The sequence below is a fragment of the Podarcis filfolensis genome, assembly GCF_964270895.1.
Source record: "Podarcis filfolensis genome assembly, chromosome: 3".
NCBI lineage: Eukaryota > Metazoa > Chordata > Lepidosauria > Squamata > Lacertidae > Podarcis > Podarcis filfolensis.
Window position 1 is genome coordinate 50709685 of NC_139606.1, and position 24197 is coordinate 50733881.

The 24197-nt window shown below is 41.6% G+C and overlaps 1 protein-coding gene across 2 annotated transcripts in view; it reads right to left on the minus strand.

The window, feature by feature from the left end:
- The window catches only part of PDSS2 (decaprenyl diphosphate synthase subunit 2), a 76445-nt gene that overhangs the window by 15094 nt on the left and 37154 nt on the right, over positions 1-24197 (minus strand). The window contains exon 4 of one of the 2 annotated variants that reach the window (XM_083608413.1): positions 1484-1558. The exons of the other annotated variant lie outside the window; for it this stretch is intronic. Within the exon in view, the coding sequence (XP_083464539.1) occupies positions 1484-1558 (75 nt within the window). The remainder of the gene's footprint in view (positions 1-1483; positions 1559-24197) is intronic. 2 annotated transcript variants of the gene reach the window in all.

A 24197-nucleotide genomic window follows, 5' to 3' on the forward strand; every position in this document is an offset into this window, starting at 1 on the left:
ACAGACTTAAAAAATTGCCATTTGGATCACTCACTGTTTCAGCTATAAGTGAGATGATTCAACAATCTTTATTTTCCCATCTGTGTAGGAAAGAAGCCAATAAAATTATGAGTCTTCAGCAGCAGCAACCAGTTACCCTGCAAGCATCTTGCATGTGATTGATGTCTCACTTAGCAGATGTCTTACTGCTTGTTGAACATGACAGGACATATTTTATTGGTCTATTAATACATGCCTTTGATGTTTGTGATGAAAAGGGGCTAGAATAAATGGGTCCATAAAACACACCCCGGAGTGCCTTAATCCTTTTATTTTACTCAAATTCCAGAGAAAACCATTTTTAAATTAAAAGAGGGACCTGTACGTCCATTGCAGAATGCACCTTAAAGAGAAGAATATACCCAAGGGAGGGAGGTAAATGAAATGGGAGTAAATTGTTTCCTTGCTACAATGTTATTTAGGGATGTACTTCAGTTCAGATGTGCCTTCCCTTAAGGATCACATGCTCATTGCTTCTTGAACTCCGTCATTAGAAGCACTCCATCACCCCATCGTCCTCCTCCTTTGTCTTTCTTGCAAGGGGATTGGAGCATGACTGAAACTATCGTCTTATTGGGCCTTCAGAAGAATCTGAAACCAGGTGAAAAAGCAGCCAGGGCTATTTGGGAGCATGGCCACTATGACAAAGAAACACTGATGACGAAAAAGAAATAGGGACATCCTGAAGCCACACCTGATGCAGCTGTTTCTAGGCAGGGCTAGCCTTGCATTTCAAAAGTCTTCCAGTAGCCATGAGGTGGCCAGTAATTCCATGCGGGAAAGCGGGCAGGTGGAGGAGGGACGGATCTCTCCATCCCTTCCATGGCAGTCTACTTGGTTTCCATGCTAGCCGTGGAGGAAGAAAAGTCCCTTCCTCTGTGACCAGCATAAAAATGAAGCAAGCTGGCAGAGGAAGGATGGATTGCTCGCTCTCTCCTCTGCCAGTCTGCTTGACAGATAGTTTTTCTTTTTTGGTAGTGTGTTAACATGCTAGCGGTCTGCATTTCCATGCTGGCTGCAGAATTGGGGGCGGGGGCCTTCATTTGCAGTCAGCATAGACACAGAAGCTACTAGGCTCTTAGCAGGCTAGTCATACATTTTGCAGGCTAGTGACTTCTGTGAGCTTATCTACAAGCCTTGACTATATATTTTTTTCAGGCTGTAAGTGGGAGAATTGAATTTTGCAGTTCTCCCCACAAAATACATATAACATGTCAGATAAAATTCAACGAGAGATAACATACTATTACATTTGGAAAAGATTTCAGACATTTGATTCACCTACCTACTACCTGAAATGGTACAACCCAATAACTGAAATATCATGAGGAGTTTCTAATTTAATTCAGTTTGTTCTGTCAGACTCACACACCACCTTTTTTAAAGTGGGAGGGAAAGAGTGATTTATGCACACACTCTGAGTTTTGTAATTATAGGAACTTACGTTTTCCAAGTTTGAATTTTCATAATATATCCCTTGTATTAATTCACCAATGGCACTTGACATGATCTCTACCACCTGAAAGGGGAAAAAAGAAATAATTGTTTTAAGTGGGTTGATTAATTACAGATATGGTAGAGTGCACCAAACTGAAAGAGCAAAGGAAACATTAATAAAAGAGAATCTCTAAGTTGGAGCCTTGTGCTTAGCATTTCTTCTTCCCACTACATTTCATGTTAATGCAAACAAAAGCAAAATAATATATATTTTAAAGTATACATTAAACAAGCTGCCAGTTATGTACACATTGCAAGATCCTCTGGAAATTGTTACAAACTCAAAAATTTATACCCACTGCAAAAAAGTCAAAGAGTCCATAAGCAGTTCTTTATTATTCATTTTCATGCATTGGAAACATACTGTAGTTGTATTAAGTGTCTGCCCTGAGGGTCAACAGCAACACATGTATTGAAACTTTCACCAACATGCAGCTGTTCATATGATATTTAGAAAACTATTATCTTTAGGGTTCTCAGTTGTTCACATTAAAAAGCTGAATCAAATCCAAAATTTAAAAACCAGCCATAGTCTCACTGGAACTACTGGAACTCCCTTAACTGGAACAATATACCAGAATTTACTGTAATATATTCAATGCAGGCGTATCAAGTAGGCACACCTTAAGGCTATCCTGCCTGCTCACAGGTTTACTCTCTTCGGTGATTAATTTCCTATGTATATAGAGCTGTATCAGATTCCCCATCTCCCTTTCCTAAAATTTAGCCCATTTGTTATTGAATTAAAAAGATTTAGTTTCAGTTTTTATCATTCTTGTAACTGAAGACAGCATGGCCAACAATAAAGTCCCCAAAAGCAACACAAATAAACCCCTTAACATTCTTGGTGATCCTTCTTATTGTTTTATTTGCAAACCTCCACTTACTATATTTAGACAGCATTCCTATGTACATTTGTCTGGGAGTTAGCATTATGGAACAGAACGGGATTTACTTCCAAGTAAGCATGCACAGATTGCACTCTTAGCCTCTTGCACAAACCTATGTACACACTTAGGCAAACAGTACCAATTAAATCCTTTTCTTAAAAAAGAAGACGCCTAGGAACTAATTTGTAAGGCCTATTTTAAAACAGCCTTGTTTGGGGAGGGGAAAAAATAGCCTTGCCTGTTCAGTAATCAGATACTTAAAGAAATATTGTAGCAATATGAGCTGCAGGGGAACTGAAAGGACAATGATCCTACAGTGTTAACCCAGATGTGTTGAGTTATTTAAGTGGGGAACAGAGAAAATGAGGGGCATTTTTTGGGAAGGTATCAGATAAGCCTTATGCCCAAATCCAGGAGGATTGTGTATCGCCAATAGGTCTATGAAAGCCTGTAACCAAATGCTCAGTGTCAGATTGTATTACGGTTTATACAAGCAACATCTCAAGATTTCTCTGATGGCTGGGACACATAATACAGATCAATCACTCACTAAAAAATATTATGGTTTGTGAAACGGTTGGAGCCCAGAGACATGGCAGTAATACGAAGAAGAAGAATTTACAAAGACACTGAGTCCTACCTCTAAATGTCAAAGTGATAGTATGAGCTTTAACAATGCATCTAGCTGTGAATAGCCAGAACTTCCTCCCCCCTCTCAAAACACACATCCAACCTTCTCTGAAACTCTAGACAAGACACAACTCAGCAAAAGATCCTTTACTTCTTATACATACACACATATAAGGAAGTGGCAGGTTTTCATTAATTTCAAGGTAATTATTTCTTGAAGAATCAGAATTTTTTTCTGTAAAGATATATAAAACACCAAAATCAACACTATATGAAATTCATAGGCACAAAATATACTAAACTGTGCAATTACTTATTACACCCTAAGAGCACTTCTTTTCATCTGCAATGAATCTTTCTTGCAATAAAGCTACTGTTTATACATCCACAGAGTATGAGTCTATAAAAGGTTTCACATAAATACAATTGTGTTTTGCCCCTTAACAATCACCCTCTAAAGTTTATCTTCTCAGCAGCTTTGTTTAATGGTCACTAATGTCCTACTGCAGTTATAACACTTAACCCTTAGGGGTTAGGGATCATGAGTGGACCATGGGTCCCTATGTTCACAGAACCTTCATTCATGCACACGTTTCAACCCCTGTCTCTCACTCCTGTTTCACCATGACATTATATAATCACTAGCCTCCACCGAAGAGAAATCTGATGCTCTCCTAACTCCAATTCAGAACAGTGGTTCACAGTTGGCATGGGGCAATTGCAGAAAATGCCTGCTTTCATGGCCTTTGCACTATGATATACTGTAGGGTGCAGGACCACAAGCAGATTTCCCCCAAATGATTGAAGTGATTTTACAGGTCTACACAGGGGCAGAAGAACTTGAACATGGTCTGGTCAATGATCAACAACCAGTTCAGCTCCCAGTTCAGCTCAGGCGTAGCATGTGTGCATCCAGGTGTTCCACTCAACAACTGCGGGCCACAACACCAGCTGCACCTTCTGAACCAATCCCAAAGGAATGCCAACATAATATTATGCCTGCACTGTGCCCTGCTGAGTCTATGGCTGAAGTGATATTTGAACTGAGGACCCAGAGCTCATACTTTTGGTTACTGTACTACACAAGGTCATATACTTCTTCCCCTCTCCACTTCCCCGACCATCACCAGTGCTCCAAGTTTAGAAAGATGCTTCTGAAATATTCAGAGTATAGTAAGTTACTTAATCAGAACTTTACACCTACTAGATAAAGGTTATATAAAATATGAAAAATGCTACCTTCTCAATATTATTCATAGCATGATTAAGGTGCCAGGTAGTCTAGTGGTTTTGTTTTTGTGTTTTCACTATAGTAGCCTGGGTTTAATTCCCAGTCATGGCAAATCACTTCAGGGAGGAGCTAAAGCTAAAGGTCTCAGATTCAATCCCTGGCATCTTCAGGTAGGTCTGGGAAAGACTCCTGTCTGAAATCCTGGAGAGTCTACTGCAATTCAGCGTGTAGACAATACCAACGGTCTGGCTCAATATAAGGCATTGTTTCTTAGGTATACAGCAGGGATTTTCAATCTTTGAACTTTAGACACTTGCTCTCCGAGTTGTGATTTTGGTTAATTTCTGCACATTAGGTTTTTAGGATCTGCACCATTTGTGCAAAGTGCTGCCAAGGTGAATTGGGACCTCAGTGTTGCTCTGCATGAAAAGCTCAGTCCAGATCACGCCCAACACTGCCCTGCAGCTGCAAATATTAAACAATGATTCGGAGTGGTAGGCAAGCTTTCTTTCATGGAGCCTGTCCATCATTTATTTTTTTATTGAGGATCACACCCCAGAAAAAAATTATGAGAAAAATCCAGGTTTTCTTGGAGCACAATTTGAAAACCACTGTTGGAGGACTATGCAACTTTTTTGGGGGGCCCAGAATTATCAATCAAGTACATAGACTGAATATTGCCATCATAGCAGGACCATATTTATGTTGCATTGCCAATCTAGTAACAACTGTCTATAAAAATGGGGTGGGGAGAAATTATCTGAGCGACATTAGCACAATATAGCTTTGGAATGCAAGAATAGGCATCTTACAGCTAAAGAAGGAAAAAAACAGATCTCTGCAATATTTCAATAGCTACTGTATATTTTTCTCTAAGCATCACTGAGATTCAGGCTGTGTAAATTATCATTTTTGCTATTGTCTCAGTTGGGATCATCTGGGCGACTCAAATAATTTCCATTTTCTTCTCCCTGCCCAGCCCCTCACACACACACCCCATCTAACTGTTTGGACAAAATAGTTACATCAAGCAATGAATGCAGCCAACCCAACTGTGAGCAGCCATCTTAAAGGCTGCAAGTACTTGAAGAATAAATAGCTTTTAAGAGCCTGAACAGGACAGGAGGGAGACAACATGCTGGTATGATGGAGCACTTGCACTCCTTAAATAATCTGAAAAAAGTTAGCATTATATGGAGAGCAAAAAAAGATACTCTGTGTTCATATGTCACAGAATGAAGAGTTTGAAATAACAAGGGAAACTCAAGAAAACAGTGGATTGAGGCAAAAGTGTCCTGGGGAATTTCTTTTTAACTGAAGAGAAATAAAGGAAAAACGTTACAAGGGATGAACAAGAAAACTGCTTGTGCTGGACTCCCAAGTTCCAGATAGACTTGCTAGCTGAAAGCACACTTCACATTTCCAACTAACAATCTATTTGTTTGAAAGAGAGATGTTTTAAAAGCAGAATTAAGTTCTCTGTGATCATGCCTAAAAGTCAATTCACCATTAAGATAGAACCTGCTGGATTTTGGGGAAATGCTATTAGATACCAGTCATTTGATGACGACCATGACAACAACAACAACTGTGTGAAGCTGCTTTATAGAGTCTCATTCAAGGTGCCTTCTCAAGTTGCCAATAACTTTGCTTCCTTGTTTCTTAAGGATATGTTTTCTTTTACTCTCCTAACCCACTGCTTCAGCAAGGGTGGGTAACTGCAGCCACCTGTCTCTCTGAACTCTGGTCTCTCCCAAGTCACAGCCTGTACTGGCCCAGCTTCACACCCACCACGAGTGTTTTTGCCTGACTAGAATGTATCCTTGAACACTGGTAATGCCTATTGCTTCTCTGGATGGAGGGCAAAGAGGGGTGTGTGAGTGTGTGTAGAAGCCTACTGAAACAAATACAACATTTACATCCACTGCTCTTCCCACATGCCACACACCGCTGGCATGTGACCCTTGGAAGGTTGCACAGAAGAGAATGAGGTCCTTGAGCTGCAAAAGGTTCCCCACCCCAGGCTTAAAGCTTTGTCACACACTACTTTTTATTCCTCGGCTGCCTGTCCAAAGGAAATTGCCTCTATAAGACCAGATTAAAAATATTTTTGTAAATAAAGAATAAATGCACTTAATAGAAAAGCACAAGTACCCCCTAGTGCAGAAACTTGCAATTTGTAGACTGTGCACTACATGACCCCAGTGCTGAAAAACAGGGCTCCAATTAGAATTTTGAAAATGCACCTGAAAAGTTTCCAGACACAAACAAAACAAAGCCTTTATTATTTATTTTATTCACCTCCAAACTTTAGCTGATTTGTTAAGTAAAAGCCTGAAGTGGACCTTTACAATTATAATCTTGTCTGGCACGGTTCTTACATCTTCTTGGAAATGTAGAACTTGATATGTATCATTGCCATATTGATATAGTAGAACTCAAGGCAGTAATGTATCAGAGATTTAGTAAGCATGTGAATTATAAGATTAGTATTAAACTGTTGCAATAAATACTGTCTTATGTTTAATGATCTTCCAGGAAGTTTCATCTACTCAAGGGCTTTGCCCCCTATTATGACTTCCTATCATAATGTGTAAGTTTTCCTCTAGGTCAATGAAATGAACCTGGACTAATGTTTTCCATCAGCAGATAAAAAGTGTGTAGTGTCAACAGTGGAACAGACTCCCATGAGAGGTGGTGGGCACTCCTTCCCTGGAGGTTTTTAAGCAAACGTTGGATGGTCATGTATGAAAAATTGGGATCCCTGCATTGCAGGGGATTGGACTAGATGACCCTCAGGGTCCCTTTGAACTCTACAGTTCTGTGATTCTATGTAAATAGGCTCACTTGGTACATAAGAAGCTGCTTATACTGAGGCAAACAATTGGGTTCATCTAGCTCAGTATTAAGGGATGCGGGTGGTGCTGTGGGTTAAACCACAGAGTCTAGGACTTGCCAATCAGAAGGTCGGCGGTTTGAATCCCCACGACGGGGTGAGCTCCTGTTGCTCGGTCCCTGCTCCTGCCAACCTAGCAGTTCGAAAGCACCTCAAAGTGCAAGTAGATAAAAAGTTACCGCTCCGGCGGGAAGGTAAACGGCGTTTCCGTGCGCTGCTCTGGTTTGCCAGAAGTGGCTTAGTCATGCTGGCCACATGACCCAGAAGCTATACGCCGGCTCCCTCGGCCAATAAAGCGAGATGAGCGCCACAACCCCAGAGTCGGTCACGACTGGACCTAATGATCAGGGGTCCCTTTACCTTTAGCTCAGTATTGTCTACATAGACTGGCAGCTGTTTTCCAGGGGTTTAGGCAGGGATCTTTCCTAGCCCGACCTAGAGATGCTGGGGACTGAACCTATGTACTGAGGCTTGCTTAATACTGATCAGTTTTTACAAGAACTCACAAGGAGAGGTTAGGGATTCACCAGATAATCCAAGTTTTTTTTTTTATTAAATCTTTTTATTTTATTTGCTGCAAAAAGAGAGGTTGTCAGGCAACTGGGAGGTCTCACCAATAGAGCTGCATTCAGCTTGTGGAGTCACAAGTTTAGCAGGCTTGGTCCCATGTCAATAAATAATGTTTAAGGCAGAAGTGCCATTTAGCACCCAATACATTAAACAGAAGTGTTTAGGAAAGGGTCACAGCTCAGTGTTCTGCATGCAAAAGGTTTCAGGATCAATCCCTGGAATCTCCAAGGGAAGGCTGGGGCAGCCTTCTGGAGAACTGCTGCCATTCAGAGCAGAGAACACTCAGCTAGATGAACCCATGGTCTGACATCCTCTGCCACTTTTTTTCCATTAACAAAATGGAACATTAAGTCAACATTAGTTAACAGTGCTTGGATCCCAGACTAACATAAAAGGCACCTCAGAATGTGGAGTTCAATGACAACAAGATTTTGCAAGTTTTATTCTGTCAGTTTCAGTCTGTACAGAACAGCAGTACATGAAGAATCTACTTAATTATAGTCCCCCTTCCTTAAAACCTGAGTCAAGAAAATATTTTAAGACTTCTTACACCATGAAGCAGGAAAATGCATTACAGATCTTTCTGTCCCTTCAGAGAACAGGTGATCAAAGACATCTTAATCTTTCCTATTAGTTGCTTCTCAGGAAGGTTCTTAGTTTGGCACTTAAGCATTTGCTGCAGTAGTAAAAACAATCACATACAAATTTATTACTTTTTTCCTGAATACCAAAGCACCATTAAAAACCATTAAGAAGACGCAGAATGCTCTCTAGGGAATATTTATCTTCCCTTTATGTGCTGAACGGGTGGGAAATTTATTCAAGCAAGAACCTCAGTAATCAATTGAAGCGAATATATATATATATAAATGTCTGTCTGCCTGTCTGTCTCCCTCACACACATCCTTAATCCATAGTGCTAACACTAGATTAACAAAAGTAAACCCTTTAGAAAAAATGGAGATGTCATTCGTTTGCCTATAATTCATACATCTCATTTTAGCACAAGTTTGGCATAGGACATTCATTTTCATTTTAGTGATGAGCCACTTTTTATCACCATCATTCTCATGCACTGGAGTCTACTTTAGACATAGGATAATGAGGGTGCTCCTGGATTCAGCCTTGAGCCCAGATTTCTGCAGTGGCCATTCCTGGAGATATCTGATCTGGCTACAGTGACATATTACATCCCATTTGGATCACTGTAACACGCTCTATATGGAGCTGCCCTTGAAAACTACTCAGAAACATTAACTGGCCCCAAAAGCTGCAAGCAGACTGTTGACCAGGGCTGGTTATCGGGAGCACATAACACTCTTGTTAAAAAAGCTCCACTGGCTATTCAAAGTGGTGGTTATGGTCTATAAAGCCCTACAAGGCTGAGGTCCATGCTATCTGACGGACCATGTTATTCCATATGAACCTTTGTCTTTCTCTAAGAGATACTATTGACAGAACCTACCCGGGTTCTTAGCTCTTCAGGAGACACCCTTCTTTCATTCCCACAGGCACATTTGGTGGGAATGCAGGAGGTAGTCTTCCTGGTGGCAGATCCCAGACCTTGGAGCTTAGGGCAAGGAAACAAGCTGGAAGATGGCTTGAATGCAAGTGGAGGAAAACTCTGGTTGAATGCAACTGAACACTGCTGAGGGCTCATCATCGAGCCTACCTAGTGGCAGTGAAGGTAGCAGTACCACCTCTCCTCATATGAATCAACCCAGACCTCATGATCATCATCTGAGGCCCTTCTTTCTGTGTCTCCTTCACAAGAGGTCTGGAGGGTGCCAACCAGACTGTCAGAGGCTTAGTGCTGTCCAGCTGGCCATAGATAAGACTCTGGGCTCCCAGCCAGTTCCAAACAATTGATTTATTTGACAAAGTTCAAACGTACATCTCCAGCGTTTCCATTAACCTCCTTCCCCTTGTGCGCAGTTGCTCCCTCTAATGTTACTTCCTCCTTTTTTTCACCCAGCATGCAAGTCTGCGAAAACTCCTCCCCTTACTTCCTCTGTGTACAGCATGACTTGTCCCAGGCTCATCCTCCTCCCCCTCTTCATCAGACTGACTGTCTGACTACACGCTGCTGATAATCTCTTTAGGCTCTCTATAACTGCTGGTTTCTGTCCTTTCATCTTTTCCCGTTTGCCTCTCCCTGACACAGACAACAGGTCGTTTCTGCAGTGGCTCCTTGTTTGTGGAATGCTCTCTCCAGGGAGGTTTGCCTGGCACTTACATTACATCTTTAGGTGCCAGGTGAAAATGGTTCTCTCCCACCAGGTGTTTGGCTGATAACGTTCTATGCGTTTTTAAATGTTTGTGGGAGTGGGGGGTTATTGGTTTGTTTTTGTATGTACTTTGGATTTTCATTTTGTATTTTTCTGTTGTGAACTACTCTGGGATCTTTGGATGAAGGTCAGTGTACAAATTTAATTAGCAACAACAACAAATTTAATAAGTAACAACAACAACACTCATTTCCTAGAGAGGCTAGACTTGCTCCTTCTTTGTTGTCCTTATGCCAGCAGGTGAAACCTGTTTTAATCGGGCATGTTTTGGGGAACTGACTGCTTTTAAGGAATGGGCTCATGATAGTATGCTGTACTGTTGGTGTTTTTATCTGAATTTTAATAGATCTATTTTTACATTGTTTTATTTTTTAACCATACTCTGTTCTATGTCCTTAGTTATGTGAGTTTTACCTGTATTTTTAAAATTTTTGTAAGCCACCTTGAGTTCTGTGAAAAAGGTAGGATATGTACTGTATATAAATGGCTTTGATAGCCTATTTGTATTGGGCTTGAAGATTGACTGTTTTTGCTGGCTTATTATTTAGTGCTGAAAACAATATTACAGTGCATCATTATAACACATCCCAAGGTGAAAGATTTAAGGTAGTAGGGCTGAGAAGGATGTCTGCCTGAGACCTGCCAGTAGTAATGGGAAAACAGGACTGTGCTAGACAACCCACTAATTTAAATCTGTATATGAGCTACTTCCACACAGGTTTCAGAAACAAGACTATTCCTAGATCAAATGATGCCTTAGGCAAGGAGTATCTCTCTCCCACTGCTCCACAATTGGTTCATCTTTTGAATACTCTCTTATTATATTTGGCGCTCATTTCACAACTTCTGAGGCATGATTTGTATGACAATAAATTTGCACATACATCTGATCACAATTACAATCCATTTATTGAATGGATACTGAAACTGTAAAATTCTGCACATATTTTTTTTAGGTTCACAATGCTATCTACACAGGTCAGTGTTGCGAGCTTTACAAGTGCAGATGAACCGATTGCACTATTCATTTCAGCTGCTGAGTGTATAGTTGAGTAGACAGCCCATGACAGACGCCCCAGGCAGTCACCTGGGTCTCCTGTTCCTAAATTCAGCCCTGAACAAGAGATCCAAATCCAAAGTTTAATTCTGGGCAAGTTACCAGTCTATGTGTAGATGAGTAGTAGTAGTAGTAGTAGTAGTTGTTGTTGTTGTTGTTGTTGTTGTTGTCTTCAGGCAGAGAGTTACACAGTCCTCTTTCTGAGAGCATCTGGCAAGGTGGATTCCCAACAGTTATTACTCACTTTGCTTCTCTCACAACGTATTCCCATTTTTATAGGAGGAAAGTTCCATTCAAGTTTCTATATTGAAACTGTCGATAAAATTATGATAGTGTTATGTTGACAATGAAGGTACCAGTGATCTCATGAGTCTGGTATATTGTGAAACAATGACAAACATTTTGATTGCAATTCATACTGTCCAAAGTTTTAAAGATACCAATGGAAAATCACCCATTAGGGAATGTCTATTGTTATGAATATAGAATCTACAATAATGTACAACTAGGAAGAACCAAAATTAAGTGGGTCTGGAAGCTTAACCTTTGGTCCTATCAGTTTCAAGGGAAACTATAACTACTATACAGAACTGCATCTGAAATCCTTCTCAGCAATGAGCATCACAGGAGAATACCGGCTTGAATCCAACAAAGCCCTAGCACTGGCAAAAGTCACTTGCTCATTCAACAGGGCAGAGTCATTTCTGATTTCTGTCAATTATTTCCCCCTTCTCACCCCTTCACACAGTATCTAATACTATTCCAGAGGATCCCTCATCACTTAGAAGCAGCTTTTCAAGGGGCAGAGGGGCTGCAGCAAGGAGGAGGTGGTAAGAAAGTATGTTCAGCAAACAGAACTATTCAAGCATCAAGCATCTAAGACTTTGCAAGACTGTACTTTCATTGTTCACAGTTTGCTCCCCAATTCTTTTTTCAGGACAGAGGGTGGTCTTATACAAGCAGAAGTGTATCTGTATAATGAAACTGCTGATAAAACCCAGCTATTATTGACACTGGGGGGTGCCAGCATACTGTGCTAATTACAACTTCACCACTCTATTCCATTTATCAGAGAGAACTGCTTATCTTCCCATTTAAATACAGGAATATTAGAATAGCTCTGTTGGATCATGCCAATGGCTCATCTAGTCCCACATCCTGTTCTCACAGTGGCCAGCCAGATATCCATGGGAAACCTACAAGCAGGACCAAAGCACAGCAACACTCCTCCTTTTGTGGTTTCCAGCAACTGGTAAATTTAGCCACTACTACATTTATGGACAGAAACTTAAGATTACTTGAAATTCACCTAGGTCAAACAAAAATAAACTTCAAGTCAAAGCTGGTATGCTGTTATTGCGAACCTTTTTTGTATTAAGAACGATAGGTAAAGATAAAGGACCCCTGGATGGTTAAGTCCAGTCAAAGGTGACTATGGGGTGTGGCACTTATCTCACTTTTCAGGCTGAGGGAGCCGGCATTTGTCCACAGACAGCTTTCCTGGTCATCTCGCCAGCCTTACCAAACTGCTACTGGTGCACAGAGGACCATGACAGAAGCCAGAGTGCACGGAAACACCATTTACCTTCCAGCCAGAGCGGTACCATTTACCTTCCAGCCAGAGCGGTACCAATTTATCTACTTGCACTGGTGTGCTTTCAAACTGCTAGGTTGGCAGAAACTGGGACAGAGCAATGGAAGCTCAGCCCAATATGTGGATTCAAACAATAATCCTTTGGGGGAAGGGCAGAATATGAATTTAATAAAAATAGATAATACAATTATTTTTCAATCTCAAAAGCAGAAGATTCACAATGTGATGCATAACAGAAAAACAAACCATGCCACTATTATAACAGCAAACTACAGTACAATTCCAAATCCCTTATATGGGGCCAATTAAAATCTAATATTTATTTGACAGCACTGTACTTTCAACATGGAAGAAGTCACATTTCAATGTTACACATGACTTGCCTTAATTCCCAGATGAAATATATTAGCTTGAATTAAAATTCAGCACACCGCTAACAGATAACAGCAATCCGTTCTCTTAGCAAATATAAGGGCACTAAGGCTAAATAAGGACAGCTAGTTATCAAAATGGTCACAAATATATGGTAATGTCTTGTTATGCAGCAGATAATGAAACTTCTCTGACAGCTTTTACAGTCCAAGCTTTAATTGTTTTTAACCTTAAACAAGCAAGCAAGCAAACTGCTCTGACCAACAATGGTGCTGATGGGCTTTCTGGAATGTGTATGTGTGTCTGTCTGTGTACACCCCCACCCACCCCCACCCCCTCTCTTCTACACCTTTGTAGGCCATTTACATCCAAGAGAACATGCTTCCATATTGTTGGCCCAACTGAGCCTTCACACATGGTGGCTTGAAGGTGAAGTATGCAGTTATAGTTTGCCCCTGGAAGAAGGCACTAATATAGGATTGCTAACATGCACTGAAAAAAACTCACTTAGCACTATATTGAGACTATCACTACATGAAGCAGTACTGCAGAAGAAGCAAAAGCACCTTTGTTACTGGCTACTCCGCCCCCCCCCCTGCAGGTTTCAGGTTCAATCCCCAGCGTCTCTAGGTAAGGCAGGAAGAGACCTCTTCCTGAAACACTGGAGAGCCACCACCAGTCAGAGTAGATAATACTGATCCAGATGAACCAATTTTCCGATTTAGTATAAGGCAGCTTTCTATGCTCCTCTGTGTGTGACATCGCTACATCTCATAAAGTTGGTTGAGGAACTTGTTGGAATTAAGGTGACCAAACAGCTCTTCAATGGGTTGTGGAAGGCAATGTGGGGGGGATGGACCACACTTAGCACTCTGTATTAGACTCGGAACCTTATTTCTTTGGTTGGTATATGTAACGCTCCCTCATCGGTGATGTTCACAACACAGCCAGTAGGAGGCAGAGATATCCAAGAATAAAGACTGTGCTTAGACAGGGACCAGCTCTACTATATATCTGCCTGCAGAAGGGAGTGGGTGGTGCTGTGGTCTAAACCACTGAGCCTCTTTGGCTTTGCTGATCAAAAGGTCAGCAGTTCAAGTCCATGCAACGGGGTGAGCTCCCGTTGCTCTGTTCCAGCTTCTGCCAACCTAGCAGTCTGAAAGCATACCAGTACAAGTAAATAGGTACCACTGCAGCGGGAAAGTAAACGGCATTTCCGTGCACGCTGGCACTTGTCACAGTGTTTTGTTGCACCAGAAGCAGTTTAGTCCTGCTGGCCACATGACCCAGAAGGCTGTCTGTGGACAAACGCTGGCTCCCCTGGTCTGAAAGTGAAGATGAGCGCCGCACCCCATAGTCGCCTTTGACTGGATTTAACTGTCCAGGGGTCTTTTACCTTTACTGATACCTGCCAGCATTCAGCTCCTGACAGTACGACATCTTTCTTGGTCACATTGTTCATGCAGCCCTTTACTTCAAGATGTACAACTTGGCTGCCCCTCTGTATTGTCTCACAACATCCCTTCCTCACCTCAATCCTGCTGTTCTGTGCATAGCTGCTATTTGGAGCCTTATATTATAGTGCTTCAAATTTTCCTACCTTTTTCTCTCCCTTGGGTATTTCTTTTCCAAAAAGATTTTTTGTAACTACTTGCTTATCCTTATTGATCAACAATGCACAGGCAAACCATGTTGTAGCGAGACACCCAAATGTCCAGGCCCATCAAGTCATTTCCTTCCTTCTATGGCACAGGGATCTGGCATGTCAGCTGCTGCCAAAATGACAGTTAATCCAAACAGCCCCGTCACCTGGGGGCAGAAACAGCCAGGAGAAGGAAACATAATGCCAGATTTATTCCCACAGCTCCCTCTCTTTTCTACAGTTAGGTGAATAACTGGGTCACGAGGGTGGGGGTGGGATAAAGTCTTACGTTAAAAACCTCCAGGGGCCTTTCCCACAGAATAAAGCTACTTCCTGGGATGAGAAAGAATATGTGCACATGAGAGAGAAATCAATTAACACAGATGTTTTGAATTTGATTTGTTTACAATCACTGACACCCCAGCCAATTCTTCAAGTCAGTGGCAGGGCTATGATGTGGCAAAATGTCAAGGATGTAGCAAACAATCCCTTATATTTAACACGTTCAACTCCACAGTTAAAACTAACTTACCCTTAAACTCACTATGGTCACAAAGGACACATCTGTATCCTGTTCTACTAGATTTATCCTCATTTTGTTTTGTTACAGAAAGAACACCCTTTACGGAGTGCAGATGCCTTTCCTCTCTTTTTTTAGGGAAGCCCGGACTGCCCCAACCGCTAGCCCATCTACTGCCAACATTTTCACGGGAAGCTTATTCAGACAGAGATCAGCTTTCAGCTTTGCCAGTTAGTCTACAGCAGGGATGAAGAATCTTTTTATAACTAGGGTCTCAGTTCCTTGGGGTGATCCCGCAGGGGCTGCACAACAGCAGTGGGTGAAGCTGGGCCTTTTCTCTCATCCCCCTCCTTTCATTCTCCTCTTTTGTTCTTCCCATTCTCTCTCTTTATCTCTCCCATTTTCTCTCTCCCCTTCTTGGCTAGGCAGAGGGAAAGAGGCTACTCTTTCTTCCTGCCTAACACAGAAATGCAAAGGGTTGGGGACTTGCAGCAGAGTGAGGGGGATGCAGCAAGGGTGCACCATAGGTCGGATGTGAACATGAAGGAGGCTAGAATTGGCCTCGAGGTTGGCAGTTCCTCAGCCCTGCTCTACAATGCACCATGTACAATAATCAACAACAAACTACTATGAGCTAGTTTGCAACAGAACTATGAAGAGTTTGGATCCCAGTCCTAAATCATACATACTCATAAGCAACCACTACTACAACCTTTGTGTTCCAGTGTCAGCCCATATTGTACATTATTTGCCGTAATACAGGTAAACCCTTCCTATAACAGGAAGGGAAATTAAATCAAAACTTAGCTCAGAATTACTTAGATTCTGTGCAGAGGGAAGATCTGCTTGCATAAATCTGTGATGTTTACGTAAACAAATAGCTTATTTAGTAAGCAGCATATTTATGCCTTAAGGAATACATAAGCTAGCATACGGAAATTCAGCCACAATATAAGTAGTACATCTGTGCCACTGGTTATTTATAAACAGCTAATGTTCAATGAAACAATATTGCCTTGTGTATAGCTTCAGCTGACAGCCACATGTGCCAAACACAAGTGTTTCATACAACATACTAAACTCTCCCTTTGCCGGAGTCTCCACTTGCTCTGACAACCCAGTGCTTTGATATCAAAGGTTGACATGGATCATGTAATATTCAAAAATTCAGACCAACTTAAATTTATATAGCTGCCACTACAATCCACAGAGGTGAAAAGCTGAAGGAATTTCCTATTCACACTGTGTTCTTCTTTCCCCCCCTCCCCCGACATGAACCTCTTTAATTCTCTGTTAAGTCCTTAGTAATTATCTGAAAAGGCTCCTGTGTCAAAGGCTAGTGTGTAATAGCACGACGATTACTTTACTACTGCTCAGATATGACATAACCATACTGTTGCATAACATATTGTATTCAAAGTAATGGTAAGGAGACTATTGTTGGGCAAGCATAAATTCTCCTCTCCTCCCTCGTGGGCTGTTCTGTGGGTTCTCTTGACCCCTTAGAGCAGATCTGGGGATGATACAGGGGTGCAAGGGCAGAAGACAGGGGGGAAGTCCCATTGTACTAGTAGGAGTAGTTGTGCCGGCTTCTGCTAGCACAACAATTAAATTGAAGATGACCCATAGCTTTTAAAGAGTAGCAAAAATGAAATTTGCTATTTAGTTCTACTGGCCCCAAATTCCAGGACAAAATGCTAAAATGATTAGCCAGTAGAAGCCAAGAAACTACAAACCAGAAGTAATCTGGACTTGCCACGGTAGCTCTAATATACTCCCTTTCATAAGCTTTATTCACATCATCTAGGCAATATATGCATATAAGAAATTAATATCTAGCACAGACTAATTGGAAGTTGTCCTTGAAGCATTAGCAAATATCATGAAGATCATTCATGTTTACAGTTCATCCCCTTAAATTAAAGATTTATGATGATACAATCTATTTTTCACAGTATTTATAAACCAAGGACTTAATAAGGCACCTCAGAAGAACACATGGCTGAAACAACTATATGCACCATTTATGATGCATTCTGATGCATATGGCAGGTTTCTGTGCAGTTCATGCAATAAATCACTTATTTCAGATAACGTTGAAAATAGGCTAAGCCATACATAAATCTGCACACAGAGCTCCCGGTTCACATCGCATACTTTTCTGGCATGAGACAATGGGGCAAAAGAAGAAATGACAAGTGTTGGCATTCAGATTCCATTTCCTTGTCATTAGGATTTAACATTCAAAATAAGAACATAAAAAAGTCTTATGGGTCAGGCCAAAGGTCCATCTAGTATAGCACTGTGTAGTCTCAGTGGCCAACCAGATGCCCACTCGAAGTTCCCCAAAAGAATCTGAGCACAACAGCACTCTTCCCATCTGCAATACAATAGTCTGTTTGAGCCAAGGCCACCTACATGCCTCCAGGTTCAATGTGTGTGGCTTCCAAGCAGACTTGCCTCTTTTTGTTCATGTACATTTGAAAAATAGCACCACAGTTCTTCACAAATGAACTGTACCTTTGCCATTTTGCAGATACTTCACTCAAAGGCTTTTCACAATCACAGTAAAGCATACAAGGAGGTCGACTACACTCACAGGTCAGCTGTCACAGATCCACAGATGACTGAAAAGCTGAAAAACTTAAAGTATTGGAAGACACAAGAGCTACCCACATTGGAAGAATGGCAGACAAAGGTGATAGACTACATGGGACTGGCTGAGATGACTGGCAGAATCCGTGACCAAGGGAAAGAGACGGTGGAAGAAGATTGGAAGAAATTTAAAGTTTATCTTAAGAACTGTTGTAAAATTAATGAGTGTTAAAATGTCTTGGGTAATGCAAAATAGAATTGCAGTGACAAACAATTGGATATGAGAAAAAGGATTTAAAGAAAGTGCTACAAGTAATTGAAATTAGGGGTTGCTGGAAAGATTTAAAACAGGGATGCAGAAAAGGGAGGTATGGGGAAGTCGCTGAAAGAAGGTCTAAGGAAAAAAAGGTTAAGAAATTATACGTGTTTATATGTTTGTTTGTTTATGTATTGTGTTGTATTGTCTTTTAATATGTGTCGAAAAACCAATAAAAATTTATTAAAAAAAAAGAAAAGCTGAAAAACTTAAAAATATGGTCTGACATGATTGCATTCTGCTGCTTAGCTCAATGATACTGAAGTCCCAGCTGATCTGGGAATCTGGTCACTTGTTAAGGATTTAGTGCAGCTCCTATACTTTATTTGCAAGCTGAATCAGCCACAGAGTTTGCCATAAAACCATGGATATGACAGCCACGTTTTTCACCCTGGAATTATACAATGACGTTTCAACTGACACATACTGCACACACAAACAGATAACAGAATAGGATTCCAGCAGAAAAAGAGTAGTTGTTTAGTTTTTTTTTAATAAACATGACTTTTCCTGAAATATCCATTTGCTAAATAATACTGCTCACACGCTGCTATGCAAAGTGGCATGTTCACACCAACAAAGAACTAAGAAAGCTATGGCATTGACCTCATCACCAAGACAGACACTGATGTTTCCATGTGCCTTCCTTGCAAGGAGTTTATGCAATCTGCAGTTTCATAACCGACATTTCAATGTAGGTTCAGCCCTTTGATAGTAGTTATATTCTACAGCAGTAATGCAAAGAGGTAAATTGTGACAAGATGAGCAGCAATTCCTATATTTAATGTTATTTAAAAATCAAAGTGTTACCTAAGGCAATTATCATGCAGCCCTTTAATATCTACAGGGAAAAGCCTAAGGGGAAAATAATTGACTCTGCTAATTTTACCCTTGGCAATTATAAAACAGCTCTGCATTTCATTATGACTGCAAATTTTCACATTTAATTATCTGGCTTGATAGAAATACAGAGATAAACGCATCATACAAAATCTCAGACAATTGCCCATAACACCATGATAAAATTAGTTTGGGACTGACAGTACAAAACAATAATAGAAATATTGGATGTAAAATATATTGCATATCACAACTGTAATCACTGAAACAAATATGTTCTTCCTCAATCACTGTGGTCTCTCATGACCAGTACGCTTTGTAATGTGTCACACACAATTATTTGTTTCACTGAACTTGTTAGCACATCCTAATATATAAAACTGGTCACTAGCCGGCTTCCCACGAATCTGCCTTGGAAGATGGTCCTCCATGCTAGGAATGCAAGAAATTAAAAGCTCTCCACAGAGTCTGGGGTATAATAATAGCACTCAGTGGAGCAACCTGCAGGCCACATATGACCCTTGGCCACTCTCTGTACAGCCTGCCAAGTCCCAGGGACTTCTGCCCATCTTTCACTGCAGCTCAACTGATGAAGCCATCAGCTGGGCAGCTGGGAAAAGACGGATGCCAGCGATGCAGCTCAGCAGCACAGAAACAGCCATCTTGTCCATGCTGGGTTACAGGTTTCCTTCCAACCCCCATGCTGAATCCAAGGGCTTGTAAGAGGAAGAAATAGCAGCAGCAGCAGCAGCTCCACCTGCTTTCCAACTTGAGGCAGACATTTTTCATGGATTACATATCAGAATTGGAAAGGCAAAGTGGAGAGATGTCTAGTGTTGTGTGCCTTCCAATTCATGGCCATCTGAAAATTTTAGGTAGTTTAAGAGTTAGCCCCACCTGGCTTTGAAATCACAGCAATTGGCTCCATTATTAGGCAAAATACTTACTGACTTACATGGACCATTACAACGCATGTCTACTCAGAAGTAAAACTCCACTAGGTCCAATGGAAAATACAGGATTACTGAATTAGTGTTGCCCAGAAAGGTTTATATGGCCTTACCCTGTCATGTATCATCAAATGCAACAATGGTTAGTAAATGAGCTGAAATCACATTTCACAAAGTGGTGGGTGAGGAGATGGGGGAGGACTTCATGGCTTTATACACTTCATGCAAAATACACAAGTCTAAAAAAACTCATCTTTCAAAATAATACCAAGTCAAGTCAGTGTAAGTGTCAAGAATTTTTACAGCTTATAGTCCAACTGTTCATTCTTTTTAAGATGCAAGAAAGAATGAGTTGATAAATAAATTGCCTGTATTCCACTTATGGTATATAGGAGGTATTAAAGTATTCAGGTGTCAAAAGTGGGAGAAAGTGTTAACATGTTTTGGCAGAATTTTCAGACATGCCGCTTAATTGCTTGAGAATACAAGCAGTTTTTAGGCTACTGTGCTTCAATTTACTACAGATCTGATTCAAGGCAAGCTTGAAATAATCATAGAATCATAGAATCATAGAATCATAGAGTTGGAAGAGACCACAAGGGCCATCGAGTCCAACCCCCTGCCAAGCAGGAAACACCATCAGAGCACTCCTGACATATGGTTGTCAAGCCTCTGCTTAAAGACCTCCAAAGAAGGAGACTCCACCACACTCCTTGGCAGCAAATTCCACTGTCGAACAGCTCTTACTGTCAGGAAGTTCTTCCTAATGTTTAGGTGGAATCTTCTTTCTTGTAGTTTGGATCCATTGCTCCGTGTCCGCTTCTCTGGAGCAGCAGAAAACAACCTTTCTCCCTCCTCCATGTGACATCCTTTTATATATTTGAACATGGCTATCATATCACCCCTTAACCTCCTCTTCTCCAGGCTAAACATGCCCAGCTCCCTTAGCCGTTCCTCATAAGGCATCGTTTCCAGGCCTTTGACCATTTTGGTTGCCCTCCTCTGGACACGTTCCAGTTTGTCAGTGTCCTTCTTGAACTGTGGTGCCCAGAACTGGACACAGTACTCCAGGTGAGGTCTGACCAGAGCAGAATACAGTGGCACTATGACTTCCCTTGATCTAGATGCTATACTCCTATTGATGCAGCCCAGAATTGCATTGGCTTTTTTAGCTGCCGCGTCACACTGTTGGCTCATGTCAAGTTTGTGGTCAACCAAGACTCCTAGATCCTTTTCACATGTACTGCTCTCAAGCCAGGTGTCACCCATCTTGTATTTGTGCCTCTCATTTTTTTTGCCCAAGTGCAATACTTTACATTTCTCCCTGTTAAAATTCATCTTGTTTGTTTTGGCCCAGTTCTCTAATCTGTCAAGGTCGTTTTGAAGTGTGATCCTGTCCTCTGGGGTGTTAGCCACCCCTCCCAGTTTGGTGTCATCTGCAAATTTGATCAGGATGCCCTTGAGTCCATCATCCAAGTCGTTGATAAAGATGTTGAATAAGACCGGGCCCAAGACAGAACCCTGTGGCACCCCACTAGTCACTCTTCTCCAGGATGAAGAGGATCCATTGATGAGCACCCTTTGGGTTCGGTCAGTCAGCCAGTTACAAATCCACTGAGTGGTAGCATAGTCAAGACCGCATTTTACCAGCTTCTTTACAAGAATATCATGGGGCACCTTGTCAAATGCCTTGCTGAAATCAAGGTAGGCTACATCCACTGCGTTCCCTTCATCTACCAGGCTTGTAATTCTGTCAAAAAACGAGATCAGGTTCGTCTGACATGACTTATTTTTCAGAAATCCATGCTGACTATTGGTGATCACAGCATTCCTTTCTAGGTGCTCACAGACTGTTTGCTTAATGATCTGCTCCAGAATCTTCCCTGGTATTGATGTCAGACTGACTGGGCGGTAATTATTTGGGTCCTCTCTTTTCCCCTTTTTGAAAATAGGGACAACATTTGCCCTCCTCCAGTCTGCCGGGACTTCGCCTGTTCTCCAGGAATTCTCAAAGATGACTGCCAGTGGTTCTGAAATCACATCTGCCAGTTCTTTTAATACTCTTGGATGCAGTTCATCTGGCCCTGGAGACTTGAATACATCTAGACTAGCCAAGTATTCTTGTACTATCTCCTTAGTTATTCTGGGCTGTGTTTCCTCTGCTGAATCATTTGCTCCAAATTCTTCAGGTCGGGCATTGTTTTCTTTATCGGAGAAGACTGAGGCAAAGAAGGCATTGAGGAGTTCAGCCCTTTCTGTGTCCCCTGTTTGCATTTCACCATCTTCTCCTCTGAGTGACCCCACTGTTTCTTTGTTCTTCCTTTTGCTACGAACATACCCATAAAAGCCTTTTTTGTTGCTTTTAACCTCTCTAGCAAGCCTGAGTTCATTCTGTGCTTTAGCTTTTCTGACTTTGTGTCTACACGTGCTGGCTATTTGTTTGAATTCCTCTTTGGTGGTTTCCCCCCTTTTCCATTTTTTATACACATCCTTTTTTAATCTTAACTCAGTTAAAAGTTCTTTAGATAGCCACCCTGGCTTCTTTAGGCACCTTCCATGTTTCCGTCTCATTGGTATTGCCTGAAGTTGTGCTTTTACTATCTCCCTCTTAACAAATTCCCAGCCATCATGAACTCCCTTTCCTTTTAGTATTACTGTCCATGGGATCTCACCCAGCATTTCCCTAAGTTTTATGAAGTCGGCTTTCTTAAAGTCGAGAAATTGTGTCCTGGTATGCTTGGCTGCTCCTTTCCGCTGTATAGTAAACTTCAGAAGAGCATGATCACTCGCGCCTAATGATCCTTCCACTTCTACCCCACTAACCAGGTCATCAACATTGGTTAGGACCAGATCTAAAATGGCTGTTCCTCTTGTTGCTTCTCCCACTTTCTGGACAATGAAGTTGTCTGCAAGGCCAGTGAGGAATCTGTTTGACCTTATGCTCTTGGCTGAGTTTGACATCCAACAAATATCCGGGTAATTGAAGTCCCCCATTACTACTATCTCCCTTCCTTTTGCATGCTTGGCCATCTGTTCCAGGAAGGCATCATCTATGTCCTCCGTTTGGCTTGGGGATCTATAGTAAACTCCCACAATGAGGTCACTGTTATTCTTCTCTCCCTTAATTTTGACCCAAATGCTCTCACTTTGGCTTTGAGGTTCTAAATCTTGGATCTCTTCACAGGTATACACATCCCTGACATATAACGCCACTCCTCCTCCTTTCTTGTCTGGTCTGTTTCTCTGAAATAGATTGTATCCCTCCATTATTACATTCCAATCGTGGGACTTATCCCACCAGGTTTCAGTGATTCCTATTATGTCATATTTAGTTTGCTGCACCAAGAGCTCAAGCTCATCTTGTTTATTTCCCATGCTTTGCGCATTAGTGTACAGACATTGAAGTCCATTAATCATTCCCCCGTGTCTCTTATTTAAGGATTTTTTCCTCCCACCACTAGGTCTGCGTGCTGTTTGCTCCATTCGGTCTATGACATTTGGATGATCATCTTCATCAATTGATAGACTCCTACCTTCAGGACCACTGTCTCCCTCCCCCACATTAGTCAGTTTAAAGCCCTCCTGATGAGGTTTCTGAGATTTTTGGCAAAAACATTCCTCCCAACCGTTGTGAGGTGCAGCCCATCACTTGCCAGAAGTCCATCTTCAAGAAACTGCATTCCGTGATCTAAGAATCCAAACCGTTCCTGTTTACACCATTTGCGAAGCCAGTTGTTCACTTCCACTATTTTTCCCTCTCTCCCTGGGCCACGTCGTTCAACTGGGAGGACAGATGAGATGACAATTTGTGCATTTAATTGCTTCAATTTCCTGCCCAGAGCCTCGTAATCTCTTTTGATCTTCTGGAGGCTATTGCTTGCAGTGTCATTGGTTCCCACATGAACCAAGAGGAAGGGGTATTTGTCAGTGGGTTTTATGATTCCTTGCAGTCGTTCAGTTACATCTTGGATCTTAGCCCCGGGAAGACAGCACACTTCCCGAGACATCTTGTCAGGCCCACAGATAACTGCTTCTGTTCCCCTCAGTAGGGAATCCCCTATCACCACTACACGCCTCCTCTTAGGTCTGGTCGGGGTTCTTCCGTGAGCTGTCCGTTCCAAGGTCGCCTGCACATTCCCTGAGGGCTGACTTTGCTGCTCGTCTTCATATACCTGATCGACTGTAATGAGGGAGAGATCCTCAAATGGAGTCTGCTCTTCGTCTTCCATGCTAGGGGAGAGGACCTCAAAGCGATTGTGTATTTCTAAAC